Here is a 26,676-nt window from a genome sequence, read left to right as displayed (position 1 = left end):
AAGGTCATGCACCCAGGAAGGACTGACCTCAGGCTCCAATCTGAGCCCGCCTGCTCAGGCTCCCTTGCTCCTGGCCGCCCAGTCTCCCCGTGGGACTGCGGTGAGCAGTGAAAAGCTACCCTCGCAGTTCCTGGCTCAGCGTCCAGACTCCTGCCATGGTAACTGTGTCTATCAAACAATGGCCGTTGCATTTCAGGTCTGGGAGGAAAGCATTACTGAAGAGAAAAACAGAGTGAAGGAAGCATTAGAAGATGAGCAGATGAGAGTCCAAGAGCTGGAGAGTCTCCTAACCCGCCAGAAGGAGGTACGCAGCTGGGGGAGACAGCGGGCTGGAGCCACTTCCGGCTTGAGGGCCGTGTGGGAGTGAGTTCCAATCCACAGCTGATGGGGGTAGAGAATGGCAGAGCTTTCCTACAGTGGTCAGGCCTTGGGAGGGCTCTGCCACCCTGGGACGCGTGGGGGCTCAGGGACAGAGCCCTGGAGCTGTAACCTTGACAGCCAGTCAGATAAATTGTAACCAGGGGCGCCTGGGTGGCTTAGTCGGTTNAAGATAAATTGTAACCAGCCCAAAATGCAGTCACAGCAGGGACTTGGGAGACCAGCCGGGGCTGGGGACAGGAGTGTTTTCCGCATAGAGATCGGGTCCCAAAGCATAGACGTGGAAGAGGTACGGAGTCCCGGGGCTTCGGGGCTCTGTCAGTCCTCCAGCAACATCCTAAAATCACCCAGCCTTCAGCTCCATGGTCAAGGAATTTTCTACAGGCCGGGCGGTCCCTCCCAGTGGAGATGCCTCCGGCTGGCAGAAAATTCTTCCTTGAGGTTAAGTGCCATCAAGCTTGTTCTCCCAGAAGAGCATCACTGGCTCCTCCAAGACCTGTCCCCTCCTCGTCCACATAATAACCTTTTAGATGCTTGAAAATATAGGCCCCTGTTCCTCTCCTGACCCCAGTGCCCTGGGTCTTATGTGCCTCCCAGGATTGGAGCCTGGCCTTGGCCCTCCCCTGACCTGTCCTGTTGTCCAGAAGTCACAGACTGGCCACTCACTGGCTGGAAAGGGCCTGTGGATGTGTCACGTTTGGCCCCGGAGGGTTTTATTTTGAATTCATGAAATTTACTTAAAAATCCAGATTTCTAGGCACTGGGGTGGCTCGGTGGGTGACGCATCCGACTCTTGACCTCAGCTCAGGTCATGATCTTGCGGTTCATGAGATCGAGCTCCGCATCAGGCTCTGTGCTGACGGTGCAGAGCCCGCTTGGGATTCTCTCTCCCTCTCTCTGCCCCTCCCCCACTCATGCGCACACGCTTTCTCTCAAAAATAAACAAACATTTTTTTTAAAAAGCCGGATTTCCTTCCTCTGCTGAAACGTCAGAAAAGCTGGCCCCATTTCCACTTGGCGGAAGTGGACAGGAGCTCAGCCCAGCAGCAGTGATTTCCCACACCCTCACCACACCCCGTGTGGTCAACACAGCCCACTTCAGTGCCAGGACCTGTGCAGGGACCCGCCTGGCCTCTGCAGACATCTGAGTTTGCAACCCAGGGTCTGTTGTCTCCCGAAACCAGACCCGGCTCTCTAGCCATGGTGGCCCAGGCCAGGACCCTTCCCCTCAAGGAAGGTTTTGTTCCTGTACTGACGCTCCCACCCCAGCTTTGGGGCAAGCTCCGCTATGCTGTCGACGCAGGTTTACCTTGCGGTGACCCTTGGACCTTGCGGTCTTTTTCACATACTGCTCTCATTAACTCTTTTATCATGAGGCAGGACAGAGGGGGGAAGAGTGCAGTCCCTGCTGCCAAATGAGACATGGGTTCGAATCCCGGCTGGATGACTTACTGGCCACAGATATCTCAGTACCTCCCTTCTTTAACCAGTGGCTGTGAGGGTTGGCAGTCATGCACAGGGAAGTGTCTGACCCAGAATTGCTGCTCAGTAAATGTCGCTATGATCACCACTCCTACGTCATGTTCAGNGAAGCCAATCTGATCTGGTCCAAGGAGGGAAGATGTTTATGTCCCAAGACTCCTGCACACTGGGTTCTGCGGCCCGTATAAACAATGTCACTGAGGCCTGGCCCTGAGTTATATCCCCAGAGCTGGTGACAAGGACCAGAGACTCCCACAGGTTCACTGGGGCCAGATGCCACCAAGAGGTCAACAGGCCGGAGAAGGCCCTTGAATTTAGAGATTTTGAGGTCATGGGGGACTTCAGGAGAGAGATTTAAGGAAGGTGTGATGAAGTCGGCCTCACGGAGGGGAGGAGCTGTGGCCGGGGCACCAGAGGCCTGGGAAAGCATCAGCCCGCCTCTCCTGACAGACCCTCTCCATGGTCTCTTGACGGGGAAACAGGAGATGAAAGTCCCCGACGCAGACTTCAGCCAACCTCAAACTGGTTACTTGGTTTTTCTTTTTATTAAACCTTCTGCACATTATCAGATCAATCTTTAAGCACAGCAGGATGCCAGGTCGTAATGTGGGTTTTGAGGTAACCCTAAAGGTTAACTCCATTTATCTGCCAAGAGCTTGGGAGCAGAGCAGCCAAGGGGGACAGGGCCCGGGTGTGTGAGCCACGCAAGGGACAGTCTTCTCCTGCAAAGGAGCTGCCGGAAGGAAGGTCCTGGGTGTAGATGCGAGATCAGAGGCAGTGGAACCGACACTAAGTCACCGGAAAGTGCCCACCAGTCTCTTTCGCAGATTACAGGGAAATACCTTCCCCGAATCCCAGCTCAGATGTTCAAATCCACAATGTTACTGCTTTTCAGCTTCGTTTAGCTGTTATTGGAACAGCTGAGCGTGGGGATTTCGTAAACGACTCTTCACTGCAGAATATAGAGCGTTTCAGCCGTATTACGGATTAAATCCGAAATGCGGGCTAATCTGGGACCCTGACCGCTGGTCATGTGACGGAAGCCATGTTCCAAGTTCCAGACGTCTTCCGGCCACGCTGATGCTTGTAACTCAACCCCCTTGAAAGTTGAGGCGCCATTTCTGGCAGTGACTGGAGGCAGGGGCCCCGCCATGAATCCGTATCTTTGTGATTTGCGTGAGGCCATTTAACTGAATGGCTTGTCAGCAAATCACTTCCTAAATAAAAGTCCGTGAGCGCAAGCACCTAACCACACCCGCTTCCCTCCATCCTCGTCGAGCGTCAGGGGTGAAGCTCGCCCCTGCGCCCCTTCCAGAAATTGGTGTGTTGTGGCTCCTGAATTCAGCACACTGCCCTCATCCTGACACCTGATTCTCTTTAAGAGATTTATTTCAGTGATAGGAAAGCCATTGTTAATGAGATTCTCCATCTTATCAGAGAGACTGCCTGGCCCAGTGATAAGAGCTCAGACTCCAAAATAAGACAGGGGGTTCCTGGGGGGCTCAGTGGATTAAGCATCCATCCAACTCTTGGTTTCCACTCAGGTCATGATCTCCTGGTTTCATGGGTTCAAGGCCCACATCAGGCTCTGCCTGGAGCCTGCTTGGGATTCTCTGTCTGATCTCTCTCAGCCCCTCTCCCACTTGCTCTTTGTGTCTCTCAAATAAACTTAAAAAAATTTATTTTAATTAAAAAAAAGATAAGCAGGCCCAGTTCCCTCCCTTCACTTGCCCCTCACCAAGGGCCTCTGTACACACACAGGGTGCTTTCCTCCCCACGGGGCTCTCAAATCCTGACCTCACCACCAACAAACTGCATGACCCCTGGGCCTTGACCATCTGCTCCTCGGTTTCCTCATCTATAAAATGGGACCACTAACTCCTCCGCTAGGTTTGCTGTGAGAGGGTTTGCTGGGTGTGAAGCGCCGGCCACGGGCCCCGGCGTGTGATCCGAACCCCAGAGTTTTGGCAGCAGCATCATAATGAGCAGCTTTCCCCCTGAATGTGCAGGCAACCGAAAAGGCCGGTAATTGGTTTTCAGGTCTTGGAGAGCAGCGTGGCCTGTGAGAAAAGGAGAGCAAAGGAAGCGTTAGAGACAGAAAAGCGAAAAGTTCAAGATCTGGAGAACCACTTGACCCAGCAGAAGGAGGTACGAGGAGCGGAGAGATAAGTGGGGTCGTGGCAGCCAAAACCATTTGGAGGGAGCCGCAAAGCCAGACGTGAGGCCGCGGTTCCGGGCCCCACGGAGAGTGTGGCAGGGAAGGGGGCAGGCGCTGGGCAGCTCTTCCGTTCGACGAGGCGCAAGTCACACGCAGCTTACCAGCCGTGTGACCCGGGGCAGGTCATTTAACCTCCTGTGCCTCAGCTGTCTCATCTGTAAAATGGGAGTAGTAACAGCCCCTGCCTCCCAGGGCTCCGTGGGTTGATATATACAGAGCACTCAGAACCGCGCCCTGTGCTACGCGGCCCCTGCCCAGCTCCTTGGGAAGAGAGACGCACTGGGGGAGAGAACCCTTGGTGTGGAGCCTGGGTCAGTCCCTCGGCCAGCAGCTTCCCCCTCCTTGTTGGCAGGCGTTCATGATGCAGCCCAGCTCGGGCGCGGTGGGAAAACACGGGTTTCATAGTCCTTTTATAGAGACACAAACAGTGTGGAGTAAGACGGAGCAGACAAGGCTGCATGACGGTCGCACACATAAGCGCCCGGGGCTGGAACGGATGAGCAGGGAGGGGGTGACAGGGGTTCGGGCAGGCCCCGGTGACACACCTGGGGACACACACGTCTAGCCGCCTCGCCGGCCTGGGCCTGGGCTCAGCAGCCACACCTGCCTGGAGCCGCCGTGAAAGGCAGGCCCACGGCTGAGAGGAGGGCTGTCACTCAGCCCAGACACCCGCGCCGTCCCCCCACCCCCAAGAAATCAACCAAAGGCTCTCAGGAGCTGGAGGCCAGGGAGAGGTGACCTGTAGTGACAGCTCCATGGACCGTCTGAAGCTTGGGAAAGTGCCAAGCTCGTGCCGGGAGGTGAGGCAGAGCCCAGGCGGGTGGGGAGCCTGCGCAGGGCAGGGTGGAGGGAGGCCGCGGACGCTGCAGGGCCGTTGGGAAGACGGCCCTTTTCTCCAGGGCCCCGCGACCGCGGAGCCCCAGCACCGTCCTCCCTATATTCCAACCCCCAGGCCTTCCTCTTTTTGCCAAATAATATACGTTCGCTCAACAAGACGTAGAAGACACAGACCAGCGGGAAAGACGAAAATGTAAATTGCGATCATCTCAATCCCCCCAAAATAACCGCTATTTACATTTCAGGGCGTATCTCTTCAGGACTTTGTGCATATATTGCATACATTTAAAATATCTTTTGGTGAACTTTGTGTTTGTACGGGAGCATAACGGCGAGAATTTCAAGCAGCAAATAGAGTTTTCCAACCCCCGCCCCCTCCACCGTGTACCCCCTGGGGCTTGTGTAGCTGAGGCTGGGCCTCAGTCCCCTCCCGGTCACCGGACCTGGGGGCCATATGTTCTCTGTTGCAAAGTGTCCTGGACCTCCGTTTTTGGACCCGAGCCTTTGAAGGCCAGAGACCGAAGCCGCAGGCTGCATCAGGCCNCTTCCCAACGGGGACCTACGCTGGTGCCAACACAGGCCAGTGCAGCCCGTGGCTCAGCGCCAGACGCCTGGAGCCGAGCACTCACCAGCACGTCACTTCCCGAACACGGCCCAGAGAGTGACGCATGACCCTCTCCTTCACACGGTGACTCACCAGACGCGACCTCCAGGTTCTCACCGTGGCGGGCATGCCAGGACTCCCACCCCCGGCTCCGATGAGCCCTTGCTCCCAAACCCTGACTCACTGATCACGATTGCCACTCCTGGCTTCCCTCGAGGTGCCGTTCCCCTTCCTTTCTCGCGTACACTCCCTCAGACCGGTTGTCTCCGACTTCCAGATTTCAGAGAGCAGCATCGCCTACGAGAAACACAAAGCGAAAGAGGCCATAGAGAAGGAAAAGAGAAAGGTGCAAGATCTGGAGAACCGCATAACCAAGCAGAAGGAGGTAAGCGTGTCCGAGAGGAGCAGACTCGGAGGAGCCCACACGGTTATGAGCAGGGCTCCGGAGGCAGGAATCTGGGCTCGGACTCGGATCTTACCTCTGCCACCTGCTGGCTGTGCAGATGAGGCAAGTTTCTCGCCATCTCTGTGCCTCTGTTTCCCCACTTAGGAAATGCAGGTGATGCCAATAGATCAGCCTCATCGACATGTGCGGCTTAATGGTTAACAAGCACATACACACATAAAAAAGTGCCCAGCACTCAGTGAACGATCTGAGTGTTAGCTGCTTTTATTATTTAATGTTGTTGTTATTATTATTATTATGAGTTCACAGCTAGGAAGTGGAGGGGCAGAACCAAACCCAGGACCCTCTGACCCCAGAACCCTACCTGGTCCCCCTCCTCTCTCCCCCATCCTGTGTGTGGGCTCAGCTGCCCGCGGCCAAGGACGGGCTGTCAGGAGATGGATGCCTAAATTTCCAATCACCTCGACAGCAGTGTCTCCACCGGAACTCGTCATCGTGGTTATCGTGACCTTTCCGGTCAAACCGCATTCACGATTACTCCTGGGAGCCGCAGGCACAGCGAGAGCACGCGCTTTTGCACAGGACCCTGTCTTAGGCACCTCCAAGCTCTAGGACATAATTGACTCCTCCTCCTGGGTCCCAACGGTGCAAGGGACACACACAGACTAGAGCTAATATCGCAAAATTCAAGGCAAGGGATTAAACAATCAAACCATAGGGGATTACGTTTAAAAGCAGGTAAATACAGTTTCAAAGGATTTTGAAGACCAGATGGGACTAAAAATGTCTCTGAGTCCATTCACGTCAATCTTCTGATCATTTTCTGTGAAGAAAGTTTCCCAAACGTTAGCACGCATAGAATCACCTGGGGTGGTTTTAAGTGCCCATTTCCTGGGCCTCATCCCCAGAGATTTGCAGTCAGTGTGTATGGAGTGAACTCGGCGATCTGCATTTTCAACGAGCCGCCCAGGGGCGCTGGGGACGCTTCTCCAGAGCCAGGAGTGTCGTAAACCCACATCCGGATTGTGCATCAGTCCTCGGCACTGCTTTTTTTTTTTTTTTTTAAGTTTTCTTGTTTATTTTGAGAGAGAGAGAGAACTTCAGCAAGTGAGCATGAGCAGGGGAGGGACAGAGAGAGAAAGAGAGAGAATCCCAAGCAGGCTCCACACTGTGAGCACAGGGCCCAATGTGGGGCTCAATCCCATGAATTGAGAGATCATGACCTGAGCTGAAATCAAGACTTGGATGCTGAACCGACTGAGCCACCCAAGCACCCTGAGAAATTAACATTTTTAAGTAGATTAGTCAGGACATCAAATGGATCGGGGATGAGATGAATGCTAAAAAAAATAATAAATGTGGGTCAGTGAAAAAGGGAAGACCCAGGCGGCGGTACATTCTCTAGATGAAAATGGGCCGATTGCTCATGGCTACCGGGCCGTCTGTGGTACGCAACCCCGAGAGGACCTCTCCTAAGGATCATCACATAGAGGACTCTGCAGTGTGTCCAACAACATCCCCAGCAGCTTTAGAGAGAGCGACAGGGACATCAGAGGGTGAGTCTTGTGGCAGCCCTCGAGGGGTGGCCTCACACCAGATGCGGAGAAACGGGACCCCTCCCCAGGAACGTTCCCCGTTGACCAGGAAAGACCAGGGAAGTACAAGGTCAAAGAGGCACCCAGACATAGTTATTTATTCACCTGCTGTTACACTCGTCTACACAGAAGAGCAGTGGAATGTTTGCGGTTCACCTACGCGGGCATAAGAGGGGAGGAGGGACAAGAAAACCCACTCCAGACCCTTGCAGACCGTGAACCGTGTTCTCCTGTCCCTGGGGGAGCGGCCGAGCTGCCAGCGAGGGCCAGAAATGCCGGGCACTGCGCTCTGCCCTTGGGCAGCTTCACGGCCCGTCAAAGAAACCATTTGTTTGCCCGGGAGAGACGGGGACAGCTGGAGTGTCTCGCTGTGAGCTGTAGGTGACAGGCTGCTCTATGGGGGACGCCTGCCCACGTCCTCAGTGAACTCCTTCTCTGGCTGGGTCTGCACGATGTCTGCCCTGCGATTCCTCAGCGGTAACAGCGACAGTAAAGCCCCGAAATAGAATCAGATGGGGTCCGGCGGTGACATGAAGAGAATGGAGCATCTCCCGGGTGAGGCCCCAGGAGGCACCTGAAGAAAATGGGTTTTTCCTGTTGTTTTCAAATCCGTTTCCTTCCCCAGTGATAAAAGGAGCAACTGTTTGCTCCAGAAACTTTGAAGGAAATTAAACACTACCCACGATTCCACTGAGCGCAGTTACCATTGGTGACGTTTTGATAGGTTTCCTCCCAGACCGTCTATGTGTTGGTCATTATTATAGACCTCAACAGACATTAGCCTGTCACACCGTGTACACTGATCTGAATGCTACTTTTTTTTTTTAACTTAATACATTACAAAAATGTCTCTAGGTCATCGAACATTCTTCCACGACCTGCCATGGATGGAGGACCTGGGTTTGCACTCTGTTGGATGGACCCCAGTTTATCTACCTCTCCCCCCAAGGTTGGGCATGGGGCTGTTTCTCACTTTTCACTAGAGCAAAAACGACGCTTGGCTGAACATCCCTGCACATCAGCCTTTGTGCCGTGATGTCCGCAGGACAGATTCCCCAAAAAGGGAATCAATGGGTCACAGCGCATAAATGCTTTCAGCCTTTTGATACACATTCCCAGTGACCTTCCAAAATTGTCATCCCGGTTTACACTATGGCCAGCAGGATCTGAGGATGCCCAGCGCCACATCTTGGGAACATATTTTAGATTGGATTAAATAACGTTGGCAAAAAGGCTGCATGCGGTATGGTTCCAACTATGTGTATGACGTTCTGGAAAAGGCAAAAGTATGGATAGAGTCAAAAGACCAGGGCCTGGTGGTGGGGGAGGGATGAGTGGGTGCAGCACAGAGGACTTTGGGGGCAGTGGAACGGCTCCGTGGGATGCTGTCATGGTGGATTCGCGTCATCCTGCATTTGTTCGGACCCGTGGGTTGCACAGCATTGAGTGAGCCCAAGAGTAAACTATGGACTTGAGGGACTGTGTGGTGTCATTGCTGGTTCATCAGTTAGAACAAAGGTACCAGCTGGTGCGCCATGTTGGTGATGGGGGAGGTTCCCCCAGCGCAGGGGGGAAGCGCCTGTAAGAGAGCTCTGTATCGTCCTCTCCATTCTGCTGTGAACCTAAAACTGCTCTTTTTTTAATATAATTTATTGTCAAATTGGTTAACATACAGTGTATACAGTGTGCTCTTGGTTTGGGGGGTAGATTCCATGGCTCATTGCTTATGTACAACACCCCGTGCTCATCCCAGCAAGTGCCCTCCTCAGTGCCCATCCCCCATTTCCCCCTCTTTAAAAATAAAGTCAAGGGGCGCCTGAGTGGCTCAGTTGGTTAAGTGTCCGACTTCGGCTCAGATCATGATCTCACGGTTTGTGGGTTTGAGCCCCGCATCGGGCTCTGTGCTGACAGCTCAGAGCCTGGAGCCTGCTTCAGATTCTATGTCTCCCTCTCTCTCTCTGACCCTCCCCTGCTCACGCTGTCTCTCTCTCTCTCAGAAATAAATTTTTAAAAAAGAAAAACATTAATAAAAAATAAAAATAAAGTCAAGTAGTGGTGCCTGGGTGGCTCAGTCAGTTGAGGGTCCAACTCTCGATTTCGGCTCAGGTCATGATCTCACGGCTTATGGGTTCCAGCTCCATGTGGGGCTCTGTGGTGACAGTGGAGCCTGCTCAGGATTCTCTCTCCCTCTCTCTCTACCCCTCCCCTGCTCGCTCTCTCTCTCTCTCTCTCTCTCCCTCAAAATAAATAGACTTAAAAAAAATAAAAACAAAGTCAAACAAATAAGTAAAGTTTGTGAAGTCCCCACCACAGGACCCATCATGAAGCTCACATTCCACGTGGTTTGAGGAGGGGCTCACAGAGGAGAGTAGAATTTGGACAGTCCAGGATTGGAAGAGTGAGTTCCAGGAAGAGGAATGAGGTGTGCACACACACGGCAACTCGAGTCCACCTTGACAGAGCCCAGAGCGAAGAGGGGAGGGCCTCCCTCCGAAGCCAGGGAGGAAGGTGGAGGAGGGTGTCGGAGGCAGACCCTGTGGTGAAGGGGTGAAGGAGCTCGGCCCATTTATCCTGGAAAATAGATTTAGGGAGAGACATGACATCCCTCCTCAAATATTTAAAGGGCTGTCTCATAAAATAGAAATAAAACTTACTCATTGTGCTCCTGGTGACGGAACGGAGCACAGAGACCAGAAATCACAAGAGGACAGTCTCAGCTGGAGAGAAAAGAGAACTCTATAATAATTGGAACCTTCCAGAAAAAGCATGGACTCTGAACTGACAAAGGAACAATAACAGAATAGAGTTCACCTCCTCTCTGAAAACAAGGGTAGAGGGGCGGCTGGGGTAAATATTTATTCCTGAGTTTCTGTGAATTTGCTGTTTGCTGTTTGTCCAGGAAATAGACTTAAAAGAGCAAAAGGAAGATGTTTTAAATAATAAATTAAATGACGCACTGGCCATTGTAGAAGAGACTCGGAAAATGAAGGCGGCCGAGAGTCTAAAAGTTGAAAGCCTCACCATGAAATTAAACGAAACATTAGCTGAACTGGAAACGGCCAAGACAAAAATGGTGAGTTGGTGCCTTCCGGGGGTGGGAGACTCTTCCCCTCTGAAAGATCACGATACCAGGAGACCTCAGGACTTAGGCCAGACCGATTCCTGGTGTGCCACCCTGTACATCACAGGTTGCTTAACATCGCCCTGCACTCTACCTGCTAGATGCCAGTAGCATCCTCCCCCCAGTGGTGACAACCCACGATGTCTTCACACTTTGCCAAATGTCCTTTGGGGACAAGAATCACCCTCTACTGAGGAACAGCGGTCTAGTGTGAAAGGTAAACAGAAACATGAAGTCCTCTCTCCAGGCGTTGTAACATGTAACATAGGGTCCTCACAGCATCAGGCTGAAGGACTGAACAACCCCGGAACTTAGCAATCAGTGACTATTCCACAGACGTGAAGATAATGCTTTAAAAATTTATAAATTTATAAATGCTTTAAAAGTTTAGCTCCGCACTCGGCGGCCCCAGGAAGGGGTCTGATTCGCCACTCAGTGATGATTGGTAGGTTTTGCTTTTAAGAAATACAAATCCCTTCGCCTTTTCTTACAAAATCGTCCATTCATTAATTTGACCAATATTTACTGAGCGTCTACATCTAGATGCTGTGGCGGGGATCTAGGCTGTGGTCCATTGGTAAATAAGGAAAGGTAAGTTTCTGTTCCATTCTAGTGAGAATGAGAAAGAAACTAGATAGTTCAGATCATGGAAAATGAAAGGATGATGGAATAGAAAGCGTCTTGGGCTACTCCTTTAGACAGGCAGTCAGGAAGGGCCCCTCCGAGGAGGTGACATTGGAGCTGAGACCTGAAACACGAGAGGGAGCCAGCCATGCAAGGAGCTAGGGGAGGAGGGTACCATGCAGAGGGGACAGCACATGCAAAGGCCCTGAGGCGGGTCCCAGTCCCATGCCTGTGGGTACAAAGGGGGCATCTTGCTATCGCCAGTGGCGTCACACCCAGCTCCCAAGAGCACACTAATTCCCTGTCCCCCCAGATCATGATGGAGGAGCGGATGCAGCTACAACAGCACACGGTAAATGCCCTCCAGGAAGAACAGGAAGCCCAGAAACACGGATTTGAAACCGAAATCATGGAATACAAGGAACAGATCAAACAGCACTCCCAGACGATTGTGAGCCTAGAAGAAAGACTGCAGAAAGTGACCGCGCACCACAGAAAGATAGAAGGAGAGATTGCGACTTTGAAGGACAATGACCCAGGTTGGTCCAAAGAGATGCCGAGAAAATCGTAGCATTCGGGGCAGGCCGATTATCCCGCAGGTCCCCATAGCTGGTGGGTAAGGAAAGGCTGCACCTCGCTTGAAAGCTCATTTATTCTCTGGGGATGCCATTTTCTTCCCGTTCCACCATGAAGTTGGCCCCCTCGAGGCCCAGGTTAGACAGAAGCCACAGCCATGCGAAGGGATGCCATTTGTGCCGAGCTGGTGAGCCAGTGGAGATGCACAGGCTGCCAGGCCGCCGGGGTATATGAGCAGCGTGACGGGGAGCGGCCTTTCCACATGCAAACACCTGGCACGGGGGCCTTTCCAAGGCTCCTCTCTGTCCCTGGTGATTTGCGACTTTGTCTAATGGACTTTTGTAACCAGCCAGTGTTGGTCTCTTAAAAAATAAACCCAAGAGGAGCCGACAAAAAGGACTCAGAGTTGTGAGCACGATCGTGAGCCTAAATGACCAAGGCAACGCAATTTATTGCAAAGACGCTGAGCTCTCGGAGGAGAGTTCTGGAAGTTGAGGCCTCGGACCAGGGTTTCTCAACCCCGGCACCACTGACGTTTGGAACTGGCTAGGCCTCTGCGGTGGGGGCATCCTGCTCACTGTGGGCGTAGAGCAGCGTCCCTGGCCTCCACCCGCTGCATGCCAGCTCCCCCTCCCGCCAGTGTGGCTACCAAAAGCATCTCCCATCATTGCCAAACGTCCCCGGCGGGCAAGCTCACCCCCGGTGGAGAATCATGGTCCTGGTCTCAAGCCAGCTGACAAGCTGTCGGGACTCATTTCATGCTTTCATTCACTCAACACTCTTAACTGAGCCTCCGTCAGGCTCCAGCCTTGTTCTAGGCCCTGGGGGATCCGTATGGACGAGCCCGGCAGGGTCTCTGCAGTTCACCGGATTCCTGCCCGGACAGGTGACCCAGGGTGAACAGGGCGCCGTGGCAAGGGCTCGGAGCAGGACTCAGTTTCCCAATCCAGGTCCAGGTCAGAGGGAGGTGGTTCAGCTGGAACCCCAAGAGTGACTACTTCTTTGTCACCCCCCCCCACACATTTCGCTCACTTCCTGCCATAAAGCAGACGTTCTGTAAGCCCCCTGGTGATTGAATTAATGAGGAGGTGAACGTGTGACCGGGGGTGAGGATGGAAACCAGAAGGCAGTGGGCTGAGGAGTAAGTGGGAGGTGAGGACAGAACGAGACTCTTCTGGGAAGAAAGGAGGAATGGGGAGGAGGTGTGGCCCAGGGGTTAGCGCTCTGGCCCTCGCCTGCTTAGTGAGTGGCCGCCAGCAGGTGTCTGTCATCCCGCGCCCGTTTCCTCATTTGAAAATGAGTAGCTGGAAAGATTTTGTGAGCTNATTTGGGGCGGGGGGGGGGCCCCAGCCGGTGCCACGGAACACCTGTGGGGCTCATTAGGCAGAGGGGGCGGCGGGGTGTGGGGAGGGCCGCTAAGTTGGAAAAGATGCAGGTGTGTTTATAAAAGCAAAGGGGAAGGAAAGCATCGGTTGCGCTGAGGACAGTAATGAACCTGACGTGTCCCTCTGATTCAGCCCAGGAGGAGGCCATACAGCAGGAGCCCCCGGCCGCACCTCCGATGGAGAGCAGCGTCAAAGACGAAGTGTGCGACACCTTGATGTGAGTACCCAAGGGGCTGGACACACCAGGCCAGAGGTCCCCTGCTTCTGGCCATGTCATCAGAACCCGAGAAAAGGAGTTGAGTCTGGGGTCTTCCTGCCATTATTTGAATTTCCCAGTTCCTTTAGCAAGTCGGGATGGTATTGTGGAAGGATCTGGGTGGATCTATGCCCAGATCCCCACTCAACCCCTTACAGCGGCAGGGCCCTGGCCAAATCACGTCTGTCACCTTACTATACCATAGCCTCCTCGTTTATGAAATAAGGAGACACTTGTCGTAGCTCAGCCTCAGCCCAAACCCAGCCAGGGTCCTCTGTTCTCTCACCATGTATCTTTTTGCATCGAATTAAATTTTTGTTCTGAGAATCTTTAAAGAACACGCTTATCCCTGTTGCTGGGGCTGGTGTCCCGTGGACGTCAATGATGAAGGGACACTTTGCATTTCTACCTGGCCCCGTCCAGACACTGGGGATGCCACGGAGCCTGAGGTAGGCTGACTGGGCCTTTTTTTGGTGAATTTCAGAGGGGATCTCCTGACGGCTCAGAAGGAAATCCTATCTCAGCAGGAAGTCATCATGAAGTTAAGGAAAAACCTCACGGAAGCCCACAACCGAATGTCAGACTTGAGAGGTCTGTATGAGTGAGTGCCCGTGTCCCCTGACTTCCTGACCTGCTCCGAGGCGGGAAAGAACACACTTAAGAGTTGGAAATGCTGATGGCACGGAGCCTGCTTGGGATTCTCTCTCGCTCTCTCTCTGCCCCTCCCCTTTTCTCTCTCTCTCTCTCAAAAATAAAATAAACGTTAAGAAAATTTTTTTTACTCCCAATGACCTGCTTTCCGGGGCCGTCACAGCATTTGTACCTCAGTCAGCAGGACATATGCCTTATCAGGGGCCACATGCTGCATCTTCTCTGCACTGAAATGCAACTTTTGACTCAGAGGATTTGTCTCTGGCAGCAAAAGTGGGGAAGGAGGGCAGTCGTGGGCTTGCACAAACCCTAGCACTCCCCAGCTCTGGGACCTAGAACGAGGGACTCTGTCCACACCTCCCCTTCCTCTGATGCAAAATCACCTACAGCACACCTGCCTCCTGGAGTCGGCTGGACATCAGGGGCCGCCTACACTAGGGAGGGACAAAAGAGCATGAACAAGTCCGGCTGAACATTCCTACTTTGCTTGTCTCACCCCACCCCTATCACCGTTCTCTTATTTCTGCCTCTCCTTGCTTCTTACGGCCGTCTTCTCCTTCCCAGCGCCAGCCTCCATAAAGCCGAAAGGCTCAAGCGGGCAGGAGTCAGGAGATAAAACTAGGTTCGGGGAAGTAGAGGCAGGGTGAGGAACACTCCCCGTGGCCCTGTCTCAAACCCTGTGCACCCCAAAACCTTCAGTGGTATTTGCTCCCTATGGCTCTAACTGTTCAGGCTCCCGAGGCATTTATGACCAAATTTTTCAAAGCGTGATTTTTGTTCATACTAAGACGTGAGAACGTGTAGTAGAGAGGCTTACCGAGTCCAGCTCTAGACTCAGAAGACGTTGGACCCCGTTCAGGATCTGCCATTTATTAGTCACATGCGTTGTTTAGGCAAGTCACTTTACCTCTCTGAGCCTCAGTTTCTGCATCTGTGAAGTGGGGGTGCTACTGGTAGCTAACCTATGGGGTTACTATGAAAATTGTCTCAGTTTGGATTTTCCCAGGGGCTGACCCTGACAGCAGAATTCTGCAGCAGGTGGCGTATTTGAGGGGCAATCCCAGGAGACAGCAGCGGTGGAGGCGGCTGAGAAGCAGGACAGGGCCAAAGGCAAATAACAGCTGTGTTGTCAGTCAGGGCGGAGGGGGCAGCTGGAGCTGAGTCCTGCAGGGGACCGCAGGGGAGCAGGAGTACCTACCAGCCGCCAGGCCACCCGCCTGAGGGGTGAGGAAGCCGGTCTCACCTGGCGCAGTTGGAGGCTGTTGCACCTGGCAGACACACAGGAGTAGAGCAGACTCCAGAGCCCTTTAGAACGAACGCCCTTAGGCAAACAGATGCAGAAGCAGGCAGCTGGAGGTCGGCCAGGGAGTCCAAAATGCCACAGGCACAGAGGCGGGGCCCTGACAGCTGGAACCCGAGGGCGTACTTGGCTGTTGTTTGCTAAGATGCAAGCAGACCCCTGGCCCTTCCTAACGCTCCCCGAGAATTCCTGGAGGGTGGGCCCGCCTCATGGTTCTTGTAGGCCTGGCAGATCGGCTATGGCCCTGGCAGAGACCTGAGGTAGGAGACCCCCTCACCAGCTTTTCTGTCTCTCCCAGGGGAGCTTAATGAAAAGCAGAAGATGGAACTGGAACGGAATGTGGCACTGGTCCAGCAACAAAGCAATGAACTGAGAGCGCTCAAGGAAAAGATGGCACAGCTGACTGGCCTGGTGGAAAAGAAGGACAGGGAGCTGGGGGTCCTCAAGGAGGCACTCAGGTGTGTGGGAGGGGTCCTCATGATGTGGGGAACCCAGATACACCCAGGTGCTGAGGGAGCCTCCCACAAAAAGGGTATGCAGTAACTGTTGGAGAGATGAGTGGATGGATGGATGGATGGATAGATGGATGGGTAGATGAATGAATAAGTGGATGAGTAGATGGGTGTGGGTGGGTAGATGGGTGGATGGGTGGGTGGATAGATGGATGGATGGCTCAGTGGAGAAGTGAGTGGGTGGGTGGATGGATGGATAGATGAGTAGGTGGATGAGTAGATGGGTGGATGGGTGGGTGTATGGTTGGATGGATGGATGGCTAAGTGGAGAGGTAAGTGGGTGTATGGTTGGATGGGTGGATGAATGGGTGAATGGGTAGATGAGTGGATGGATGGATGGATGGATGGATGGATGGATGGATAGATGGATGGATAAGTAGATGGGTGGGTGGGTGGATGGGTGGGTGGATGAGTAGACGGGTGGGTAGGTCGATGGATGGCTGAGTGGAGAGATGGGTGGGGAGATGGATGGATGGATGGATGGATGGATGGATGAGTGGGTGGATGGGTGGATGGGTGGGTGGATGGATGGATGGATGGATGGATGGATGTTTAGATGGATAAGTAGGTGAATGAGTAGACAGATGGGTAGTTGGATGGATGAGTTGGTTAGTAGGTGGATAGATGGATGGAAGGCTGAGTGGAGAGTTGGGTGGGTAGATGGATGGATGGATGGATGGATGGATAGATGGATGGATGGATGGATGGATGGATGGATGGATGAGTGGGTAGATGAGTGAGTAGATGGGTGGGTAGATGGATGGGTGGGTGGGTAGAAGGATGGATGACATGTGTTTCATTGCTTCACAACCTCATCATTTAAAACAGGGTTTTGCTTAGTTCTGTGCTTCTCACACATCCCTGCCCCATATTCCAGATGCTAGGTCTCCGCTTACATGCCAGTTCCTCCAGGAAGCCCTCTGTCACTCACCCCTACCAAACATAGCCAAAGGCTCCTACTCTACCTGGGGTCTCTCAGCCCCTGAACTCCATCCAACCTAACACTTCTCACATAGCCAAGCTACTATTGACTATTTAATTGTCCACCTTCCCCATGAGGACCCCCATATAGATCTTGCTTGCTGTTGATTCTCCAGCATCCACACGGTGCCCGGCACATAGGGAACCTAATAAATATTGATTGAACAAATGTATAAACTGGGGTACCAGAGGTTAGCTTAAAATAAATGTGAAATATCATTGTCGTCCCATGGATTAGTCTAAAAAAATACATGTGAGTTTGCATTTTCATTCATAATGTGTCCTTATTTTGACCTAAGAGTCATGTTTCTTCCAAGAAAAGCTGAGTAAAATCCACATCTTGTGAAAAACCCTGTAGGTCTCTATTCCTCGTGGCTCACAGCCACGGCAAGTTCACACAGTGGTTGAAAGAACAGGTTCCAGACCCAGGCTGCCCAGGTTCAAAGCCAGCCTCCTTCACTTACAAGTTTCATGACCGTGGCCAAACTGCTGTGTTTCTCTTCCCTTGTCTGTAAAACAGGGCAGTGAGAGTCTCCAGCTGATGGGACTGTTATGAGAAACAGAAGGGTTAACACACGAATGTGTTAGAAATGACAGATATGCAGTAAATACCACAGCAGGTGTCCCACGGACCTAGTATGGGAAACAAGGGTGGACAGGTGCCTTCTGTCCTGGCCACGATTTTTGAAGTCGCCTGAAACTAAATTCTCTAGAAATCTACAGGCAGGAGACTTGAAGGCCTGAGGGTTTTGGTTACCCGTAAAAACAGAGTTCTTTTTTCTGTTCTGCCAGTGGCTACAAAGGTCACTCGTGGTTCCTGGAACCTGGTGCCGCCAGCCATCCTTCCATCCAGTGACTCATCTTCTCGCCCTAGGGCCTCGCAAGAGAAACACAGAGTCCAGCTGCCCAAGGAGAAGGAGCAGAGACCCAAGAACACGACCCAGATGTGTGACATCTCGGTGCAGATAGAACCCGTCCACACTGATATTTTCCTGAGCAGTCAAGAGGTGAGTGTCACCCGGTCCTGGATGCCTGGCGGGACATGCTACACGGGAGCCCCGTGGTGGCTGTCTTTGCTCCTGAAAATATTGTCATTCCGAGTTCCAAATGTTGCACTTGCTTCTGTGAAAGGTTCAAAGTGGAAAGCAGCCGTTCAGCCCTCCAACCCCCCTCCCCCCCAGTCACTGGAGGTCACGGCTGCCGGTCACATGCTGTTGGGCACATATGTCCTTAGCCCCTTTCCTCATAGAGACTGCCCTACCCTCTAGACGGGCGTGGCCGTGCGGTGCTCAAAGGTCAGGCTCACATCCGGGCTGTTGGGTTTCATCCCCGAGTGGGACTCCTCCACTCAGAAAAGGTGACCTCTGGGAGGTTGTCATGTGTCACCTCCCTTGTCTGGGAAGTAAGGGTTATGACAGCCACCACTCTGTAAAGAAAGAAATTTGATTTATGCACATAAATACACACAACCTATGTATACATGTTTATGTAATAGATCTGTTGGCAAAATGATGGTATCAATATATAATATTATATATATAATATTAGTGTATATAATATATATACTGCAACTCGTTTTTCTCCCCACCTAACACTATATAGAGGCCATCGTTTCTAGTAAGTATGTACAGACCTGCTTTGTTCTTTTAAATGAGGGCATAGAATTCCACGGTGTCCCTTTTATCCACCCCTATCCCCTGCTGGTGGACATTCGTAGGTTGCTTCTACTTTCGAACGTTGCTGAAGTTGATGTCCTTGTAGGTATGTATGCAGAACAGAGTCCCAGATGTGCAAATGCTGGGTCCGGAGGGCATCCGAAGTTGTGCTGGGTAGGGCCAAGGTGCCGTCCCAAAAAGCCATGCCACTTACGCTCCAGGCATGTCTCTCGGTGACTTCTCTGGGGGGTGCCTGCCTGGGGACCCCGGCTGCGCAGCCCCCCCACACCTCTCCCATGAGTGAGAACAGCCCGCACCACGCGGCCCCTAAAGGTGGCACTCACATTCTGCCCCCCGTGGCGGGGGCTGGGATGCCTCCCACAGTCCGTGGCAGGCTGACTATGGGGTGCAGTGGTTCCTCAAGGCCTCGGTTTCCTGGAGCCCGGGGACCTCCTTTTCCCCTTTGCTTTATGAAACTAGAGGCCTGGGGTGCTTCGCTAATGAGCTTTGGATTTGCACTTGGAAATGGGGCCAAACGTGCCAGCTTGCCTCCTCGCTCTATCAAAGACGCCATTCCCCTGCCAAACAGCAGTGAGCCAGGGCCGCCCGCAGCCTGGAGGGCCCGGCGGCCCGGCCAGCTGTCCTCGGCACCGTCGCTGCCCAGAGCACTTGAACAAAACTGGAAGTGCTCAGGGCAGCGTCGAGCAGAGCATGAGCTGTGTGGGGCCCGAGCGAGTCTCACTCCGTCTCTGACCCGTTGGGAGTCCCAAGCTCTCAGTGCAGGACCCAGGCACACGCACTCACCCGTCCAGCACCTACTGAACGTCCGCTGTGCACCAGGCCTGGTGCTGGGTGCAGGGGAAGGTGCACAGGGTTCCCGTTCGCGCCATACGCCCTCAGACTCCGCATAAGTTTGCTAGAACGGATTGCTGACCTGACGCCAAAATTAATAGTTTCTCTTATGTGGTGGGATTCACTGATGCAGATGTGGGAGGGAGGCTGCAAGATAAAAGGAAAAAAGTATTTGTTCCCTCTCAGGATGGCTTTCCAAGCTGGGGCTACTTCCTGCTTGCTAAGCCACAGTGGGTCAGAGGGCGCAAGAGTTGTATGAGAAAGAGTCTCCCTCTTCTGTAAATAAACAAATTCCCAGAAGAGCCATGAGCAAGGGTCACATCGGACTCAGGCTTCAGACAGAATAAAGGCTGTCACCCAGCCTCGCTGCTGTGGCTGCCCTACCCCCACATCAGTAGCCCCTACCCTCCTCTCCACACCCATGCACCTGCACACCCACATCTCACACACACACACACACACACATTTCAGGTGTTTACTCCTGGGCAGATGTACACCCTGGCTCATATAGAAGACAGCAAGACTCATATAGAACCAGCCTGGGAGGAGTGGGCCAGCCACGCAGGCTATAAGCAGGCTGAAGACAGTGTCAGGGTCAAGTGAGGTCCTACTAGGTGCGGACAGGGGTGGAGCACCCCCTTCTTTTTGCTGGTGATCCCTGGTCCCAGCCAGAAAGCTAGGACAGGCTCCTTCCCACTCCTGTTTCTGACCTTAGTTCATTCAGTCTCCATAACGATTGAGCATCTACTTGGGCACAATGCTGGACTCTGGGACACCACAGTCTCCAACGGAGACAAGGACTCGGTTCTCACAGAGCCGTGTGACACACGGAATCCATTACTGGGCTTCACAGGGTCCCTGAACCTCCAGAAGCTGTATGCAAATTTTTGTGTGTATGTGACTTTCTCTGAACCTTGGATTCTTCCTAATCTGAAAGGTAGATGTGACCCTTAAGAGATAGAGAAGACCAAGGGGCGCCTGGGTGGCTCAGTCAGTTGACCATCCAACTTCGGCTCAAGTCATAATTTCATGGTTTGTGAGTTCAAGCCCCACGTGGGGCTCTGTGCTGGCAGCTTGGAGCCTGGAACCTGTTTCGGATTCTGTGTCTCCCTCTCTCTCTCTTCCTCTCCCCTGCTTGCGTTTGTTCTCTCTCTCTCTCTCATATGAATAAACATTTAAAAGATAGAGAAGACCCCTCCTTGTCATCCCCTTCATCAGCCCTCCTGTAACTCTGTGCCTGGTGGCTACCATATTGGATGGTGGAGATATGGAATATTTCCCTGGTCACAGAGAGCTCTGCTGGACAGTAGAGGCTCCAGAAGTCTCAGAGGAAGGTTTTCCCTTCTCCAGGCTAACAATGAGCCAGTCTTTCAAACTCCCCCTAGCAAAAATTGGACAAACCATCCTTATTACCAGTTAAGAAGAAAATATCACGTGTTGTCATCCAAAAATGCCAAAAATGCCCCTCCTGCTGCAGAATTTGATAGGGATTATTCTGAAACAAGACCCAAATGACAACAAATAGAAACCCAGGCATAGCAGAATATTAGAATAAAATTTAAAACGTGGGGAGGGAACAGAGAGGGGGTTTTATTTATAGATATGCTAAGTAGGTAAGAAAGCTGGAAATCTTCCTGGATGTGACTTTATATTTGAAATGAAAATTTTAAATCCCTTCTGTGCCAAAGCCCCTTACAGTAGCTTCCAAGGTACTAAGTGACAGGGTCTCTGCTAGCCACGAATTGGGCGTGTTTCTTGGAATATAAGTGGGGGATTCTGACCACTAATAAAGCTGCTCTCTGCACCTTTCTGGCCACAGGAATCCTTCAGTGATCTGGGGGCCAAGTGCAAAGGGTCCCGACATGAGGAAGTCATTCAGCGTCAGAAAAAAGCCTTGTCTGAACTGCGCGCCCGAATTAAGGAGCTTGAGAAGGCCTGCTCAGCAGGTAAGTTCCCTCCCTGATGGCTGTCCCAGCTCACAGTCCTGAGCCCCAGATTTGGGGTCACTCTGGGCACTGACAATCGGCCAGGGCCGCCGTCTCCTGTCCCCATCACTTCGTGGTTACAAAGGACATTGTGATACAAGGAAAGATGGCAGGCATGGTCTCATAGTCAAGGGCAAGGCTTGGTATTAAATAAATAGGTTTCACGAAAAACTCACCACATTGTCCTTCTTTTTCTCATTTCGCTGTGGCCCAGTGGGAACTTGGTCATGGACTAACACTGCAAGGATCAGCCTTGGGGAACCTTCTAGAATACCCTGTTTAGAGGGGATAGCATTCTCAAGACACTGCTGGGGGAAGCACTGAGCTAGGACTCAGAAGCCAGGGTTCAAGTTCCATCCTTGTTCCCGTAGCGGAAAGTTCACCCTCTGCGCTTTGGCACTGACACCTTCAAGGCCGCAGCCCCCTCCTGGCTGTGTGACCTTGGACAAGCTGTCCCCCTGGCTAGGCCTGCTTCTCTCCTGCCAAGGGAGGGTAGTGGACACCAGCACCGGCCCACAGTAAGGGTCCCATAAAGAGCAGCCGTGATTATGAAGTGCGATAAGTTCTTCTCAACCCTTTCTTTTGACTCTCAATTATTCATTTTATAGATCATAAGGACCACCTGAGTGAACCATTTCTAGACTTAAAGACTGTCAGAATGGAAACAAATGTCCAGAAAACATTGGACGCGAAACCTGATCTGCCAACTTCCTCAAGAATGGAGATCAGAGTGGTAACCAAAGAAAGTTGATCCCCGCGGGGACTGGCACGTGGAAAGGGTGGGCCTGGGGGCAGACGCTAGCGTGCGCTCTGACACAGCTATGAACGTCTGTGGCTCGGGGCCGGCCCTCCCTGGTAGTCTGGCGTCTGTGCCAGCACCTCAGTGACCGTACTGGTGACCCCACGTCTGACCAGAGAGGTGGCTTTCCATTTGTGCTCATAATGACTGTTTCATAGTATTTAAATAGTGTCCACTCAAGAAAACCTCCCTTGAGAAATTAGTTTTATTTGCTAGGATTTTCAGAAGTGATTTGATTGTTACATTGAAGGTGCACTGTACCTTAAATGGATGTTGGATGGGTGTCTGATATATGGCAGTGGACAGCTCAGGTCAGTGTCACTCACAGGGTCCCCTGGGCTCAGCTTGCTGCCACAGCTGGATCTAAGCCACGCACTGGCTTTTAGAAGAAATAACAGGGATGCCTGGTGGGTTAGTTGGTTGAGCATCCAACTCTTGATCTCGGCTCAGGTCTTGATCTCAGTGTCATGAATTCAAGCTCCATGTTGGGCTCCATGCTGGGCATGAAGCCTACTAAGAAAGAAAGGAAGGAAGGGAGGGAGGGAGGAAGGAAGGAAGGAAGGAAGGAAGGAAGGAAGGAAGGAAGGAAAGGAGAGGAAAAGAGAGGAAAGGAGAGGAAAGGAAAGGAAAGGAAGAAAAGAAATAACAAAGTCCTCCCAACTGTACCAACATCCCCCTGCACAATTTTTCTAGACACTCACTAGGAATGTGAGCCTCCAAAATGTGTTGGCTTTCCGGATGACCCCCCACTGTCTGAGGTTGGAAAGGGAGGCACGGTCTGCAGAAGGCAAGCTCAGCTAAGAACATCTCCCAACCTGCTTCCAAGATTTACTTTCCCCTTAGCACTGGCCATCTCCCACCTCCAACACCACAGAGCAGGGACCCCCCCCCAACCCCTCTCAAAGGCCCCCCACCCTACAATCGTGGCAATAACAAAAATTAAAAGAAAANTTCCCCTTAGCACTGGCCATCTCCCACCTCCAACACCACAGAGCAGGGACCCCCCCCAACCCTCTCAGAAGGCCCCCATCCTCCAAGCTTGGCAATAACAAAAATTAAAAGAATAGAAGGAACAGGAAGAAGGCTAGCTCGCCTCTGCTAAGTGTTTCCCGGGCGCCTGGCGCTGAGCTAAGCTCTCGTCTGTCATTCAGCCAGTTATCATTCACCCCTCACAGTGGCCTTGGGTTGGACTCACTGTTATGCCCATTTTATATATAAGAACAGTTTAAGACTTCAGGCAGTCAGGTACGTCACCCAAGGTCACAGCATAATGACTGATGGAGCCAGGAATGGGTCTCTGGCAGCCTGTCCCTAGCCCTCTGCTAGTCTCCAGGGAAGGGCGTGGGGGACCGTGTGATTGAACCCTGTAGACCAGACTCTTCCTTAGGTGCCCCTCCATTAGGAAAAGAAGGGAACCTGAAGAGGGGTGCAGAGGACAGCACCCAGGGCTGGGCATGCTCAGCGATACTTCACATTCTTTTGCAGCAGGTCTGCCCAGTTGACTGTCATCTGCAAACCCCCTCCTTTACCTTCATCCCTGTAGAGTGGAGACAAAGAGTCCATCCTTTCCTGTCACAGTCACCTTCTGAGCCCCTACATTCTTGTAGCCAGGATTCCTTTTAATCTCCGAGGCTTACAGTGTAGCGCCAGCAAATGCTCTGGGCCAAGAGATGGTCATGGCAAGCACTGGAAGCCCGATTTGCTTTTTAGGGGAAGACTTATTACAGTTAATGGTGGTTCTTTAGGCTCCCGATGTGTCTGGTGGCTTTCCCATGCAGTCAGCAGGGACGTTCAGCAGCCCGCTGGCTGATAGGGTATTAGTGAGGGCATAGATGTAAACACCATTCAGCACTGTTTCTAGAGCGTGGGTCTAAGATGGTGGTTGCCCACCAGCCTCCAGCACAAGGAGAAGGTTTGGCCAGATTGGGTGAGGGTATAGTTTCTGCTGCCTAAAAAGGAGACCCCTTTAATGCAAAGAGGATGGCTATTTTCTATTCGCCTTCACTCACTGACTCAACAGCATGCCCGGCATGCGCCATTCGGTGCCAGGTGCCGTGCTGGGCACAAGAAATGGAACAGTGAGCAAAAGCAAGGGGACCCCTGTTTTTAGGAAGCCCGTCATCTAGACTGGGGTTCCCAGACCCGAGCACTACGATATTTTGGGCCGGGTAATTCTTTGTTGGGGAGGCCGTTCTGTGTACTGCAGGCTGTTTAGCAGCATCCCTGCCCTCGGCCCCCTGGGCCCCATCGGCACTCCCAGTCTCCAGTTGCAACAACGAAAAGTGTGCCCAGGCATCGTCAAAAGTCCTGGGGCGTGCAGGGGAGGGTGGACAAAATTCCCCTCGGTTGAGAACCGCTGGTCCAGAGGGAAGACAGACAGTAACCCGAGAACAAGGCAAGTGATATGTGTCATTTCAAAGAGAGGCACGCTCTGAAGGGTGGGAGCGCAGTTACCAGAAAGCAGTGGACAGAGGACTCAGACTTGGACGGCCAGGAACCAAAATACAAATCAGCCTTCCCAAGTCATTCTCCGGTAACCACAGGGCTTTATCTCCAGGATGCAGAAGCTCACGATGGAATGCCGAGAGATTTTTTACTTCTTCTTTTTTGTTGTTTTTTTCCCCCCAGCCTCAGAACGGCCCTGCCAACTCAGCCATCCCGGACACCAGGTCAGGGAAGCTGGATGTGGTTGAGGCTTTAGAGCTCAGTGAAAAGCTGGTACGTACCTCCAGCGTCGTCCTGGGCAGTCGCTGTTATCACCGGGGAGAGGGGGTGGCTGGATACAGCCTCACACACGCACTTAGTTGTAACAATAGCTCTGCAAGACCCATCGACCGTCGCAGTGCGGCCCCGGCTTCCCACAGCCCAGTTCCTTGAAAAACCTAGGTAGTCAGCGTGAATGTTTATGTCTGTTGTCACTCCATAGCGTAAGTGGATTTGGAGGAAATGAAGGTCGCACCGAGAGCCCGGCTGTTCTCACTCTCAAGCATGGGCCTGTTCCCTGCGATTGTAGAAACGGAACAGACCAAAATTAGATGCTCGCCTCCTCAGCGTGGCGCCCAGCAGCCCGGCGCCGGGCCTCTTACCTGCCGAACGCTTTCCTTGTAGTACATGGACATGAGTACAACGCTCGGAAGTCTGATGAACATCAAGGATATGTCAGGCCACATATGCATGAAGTACCTCTCTCCCAAAGAGAGAGAGAGGGTCAACCAGCTCCGACAGCGGGACCTCGATCTGGTGTTCGATAAGATCACCCAACTCAAGAACCGGCTGGAGAGAAAAGAGGAACTTTTGAGAGGATATGAGAAAGACATAGAACAGCTCAGGTACCGCCCGTGTGAACCTCAGGTCCGCGACGGGCAGAGGCCTTGGGGGAGGGGGCCTGGGGCCTGACAGAGGGGACTCTGTCTGCGAGAACGCAGCAGCCGAGGTGGTCACCGTTCATCCTGTCCCCTCTCTCCGTGAGCGAGCCGCATCGTGGACGAGCTCTGACTCACGGTTCGCCTTATGTGCTTTCCATAGCTCCGCCCTAGGTCAGCGGCCACAGCTCCCCTACCCTCTCTGGGAAACGGGGGTCTGGTAACACACCGTCCTGCTACGTGTATGTGGCTGATGAGGTGTCTGTCCCTCCCCGTACGCCCCAAATCTGCTGGTAATGAAGCCACTAAGCTAGCCACATGTGGAAGTATTCGGAGATTCCCCCAGGCTGGGGACATTGATAGTGAATGAGAAAGACTTGGGAGAAAGAGACCGTGTCTCTCCCGTCCGTCCGCTCAGGCAGAGCAAAGTGTCCGTGCAGATGTACCAGTCCCAGGTGGCCAGGCTGGAGGACAACATCTACAAAGAGGCCGAAGAGAAGGCCTTGCTGAAGGAGGCTCTGGAGCGCATGGAGCACCAGCTGTACGAGGAGAAGCGGATCAACAGGGTCATCAGACAGCAGAAGGTGAGGGGCCCTCGCCTGGAGCACAAGCTGTGAGGCCGCCTCATGGCACCCTTTAGAANGACCCTAGCTCTACTTCGTACTGTGTGACCTCTGGTGGGTTCCTTAACCTCTCTGAAACTCACAATCTAGCTCATGTGTATCTTTCCAACCAGTGGCTATTGTTTGTATTTGTATGGTTCTCCCAGGTGGTAGGGATACAGAGATTAATAAGCTCTCTGTGAATAAAGATGGGGGTTCACTATTCTGAGTGCTCAGAACATAGTTGATACAGTAAATATTGGATGGATGGATGGACGGACGGATGGACGGATGGAGGACAGATGGATGCATGTCCTTGAAGAACATAATCCTTCAGTGCATAATGGGCAGGTAAAGCGCTGACTGCCAGGCTGATCTATTGATTTAAAGCCTCTGAATACAGGGCGCTCAGGCTGTGTCATCCAGAGGCAGGCACTCGGCCAGCCCGGAACACTCCAGACACCTGCACTGACTCACAGAGGAGAGCTGGAGTTT

The 26,676-nt window shown here is 52.6% G+C and overlaps 1 protein-coding gene across 10 annotated transcripts in view; it reads left to right on the top strand.

Moving 5' to 3' along the window:
* Positions 1-26,676, top strand: part of FHAD1 (forkhead associated phosphopeptide binding domain 1) — a 122,820-nt gene that overhangs the window by 84,743 nt on the left and 11,401 nt on the right. For 8 of the 10 annotated variants that reach the window (XR_013337999.1, XM_077775811.1, XM_077775810.1 and 5 more), the window contains exons 17-30: positions 197-304; positions 3,901-4,008; positions 5,797-5,904; positions 10,420-10,593; positions 11,579-11,804; positions 13,359-13,443; positions 13,967-14,073; positions 15,732-15,891; positions 17,801-17,933; positions 21,253-21,379; positions 22,027-22,160; positions 24,846-24,935; positions 25,326-25,546; positions 25,998-26,163. Coding sequence is in view for 9 of the 10 variants with exons in the window: in XM_077775811.1 (XP_077631937.1) it covers positions 197-304; positions 3,901-4,008; positions 5,797-5,904; positions 10,420-10,593; positions 11,579-11,804; positions 13,359-13,443; positions 13,967-14,073; positions 15,732-15,891; positions 17,801-17,933; positions 21,253-21,379; positions 22,027-22,160; positions 24,846-24,935; positions 25,326-25,546; positions 25,998-26,163 (1,947 nt within the window). In the remaining variant the exon portion in view is untranslated. The remainder of the gene's footprint in view (positions 1-196; positions 305-3,900; positions 4,009-5,796; positions 5,905-10,419; positions 10,594-11,578; positions 11,805-13,358; positions 13,444-13,966; positions 14,074-15,731; positions 15,892-17,800; positions 17,934-21,252; positions 21,380-22,026; positions 22,161-24,845; positions 24,936-25,325; positions 25,547-25,997; positions 26,164-26,676) is intronic. The other 2 variants (XM_077775816.1, XM_077775812.1) reach the window with 1 other exon arrangement.

The sequence above is a fragment of the Crocuta crocuta genome, unplaced genomic scaffold (genome assembly GCF_008692635.1).
Source record: "Crocuta crocuta isolate KB4526 unplaced genomic scaffold, BGI_CrCroc_1.0 scaffold127, whole genome shotgun sequence".
NCBI classification, from domain to species: domain Eukaryota; kingdom Metazoa; phylum Chordata; class Mammalia; order Carnivora; family Hyaenidae; genus Crocuta; species Crocuta crocuta.
This window is presented reverse-complemented; position numbering and strand designations above follow the sequence as displayed.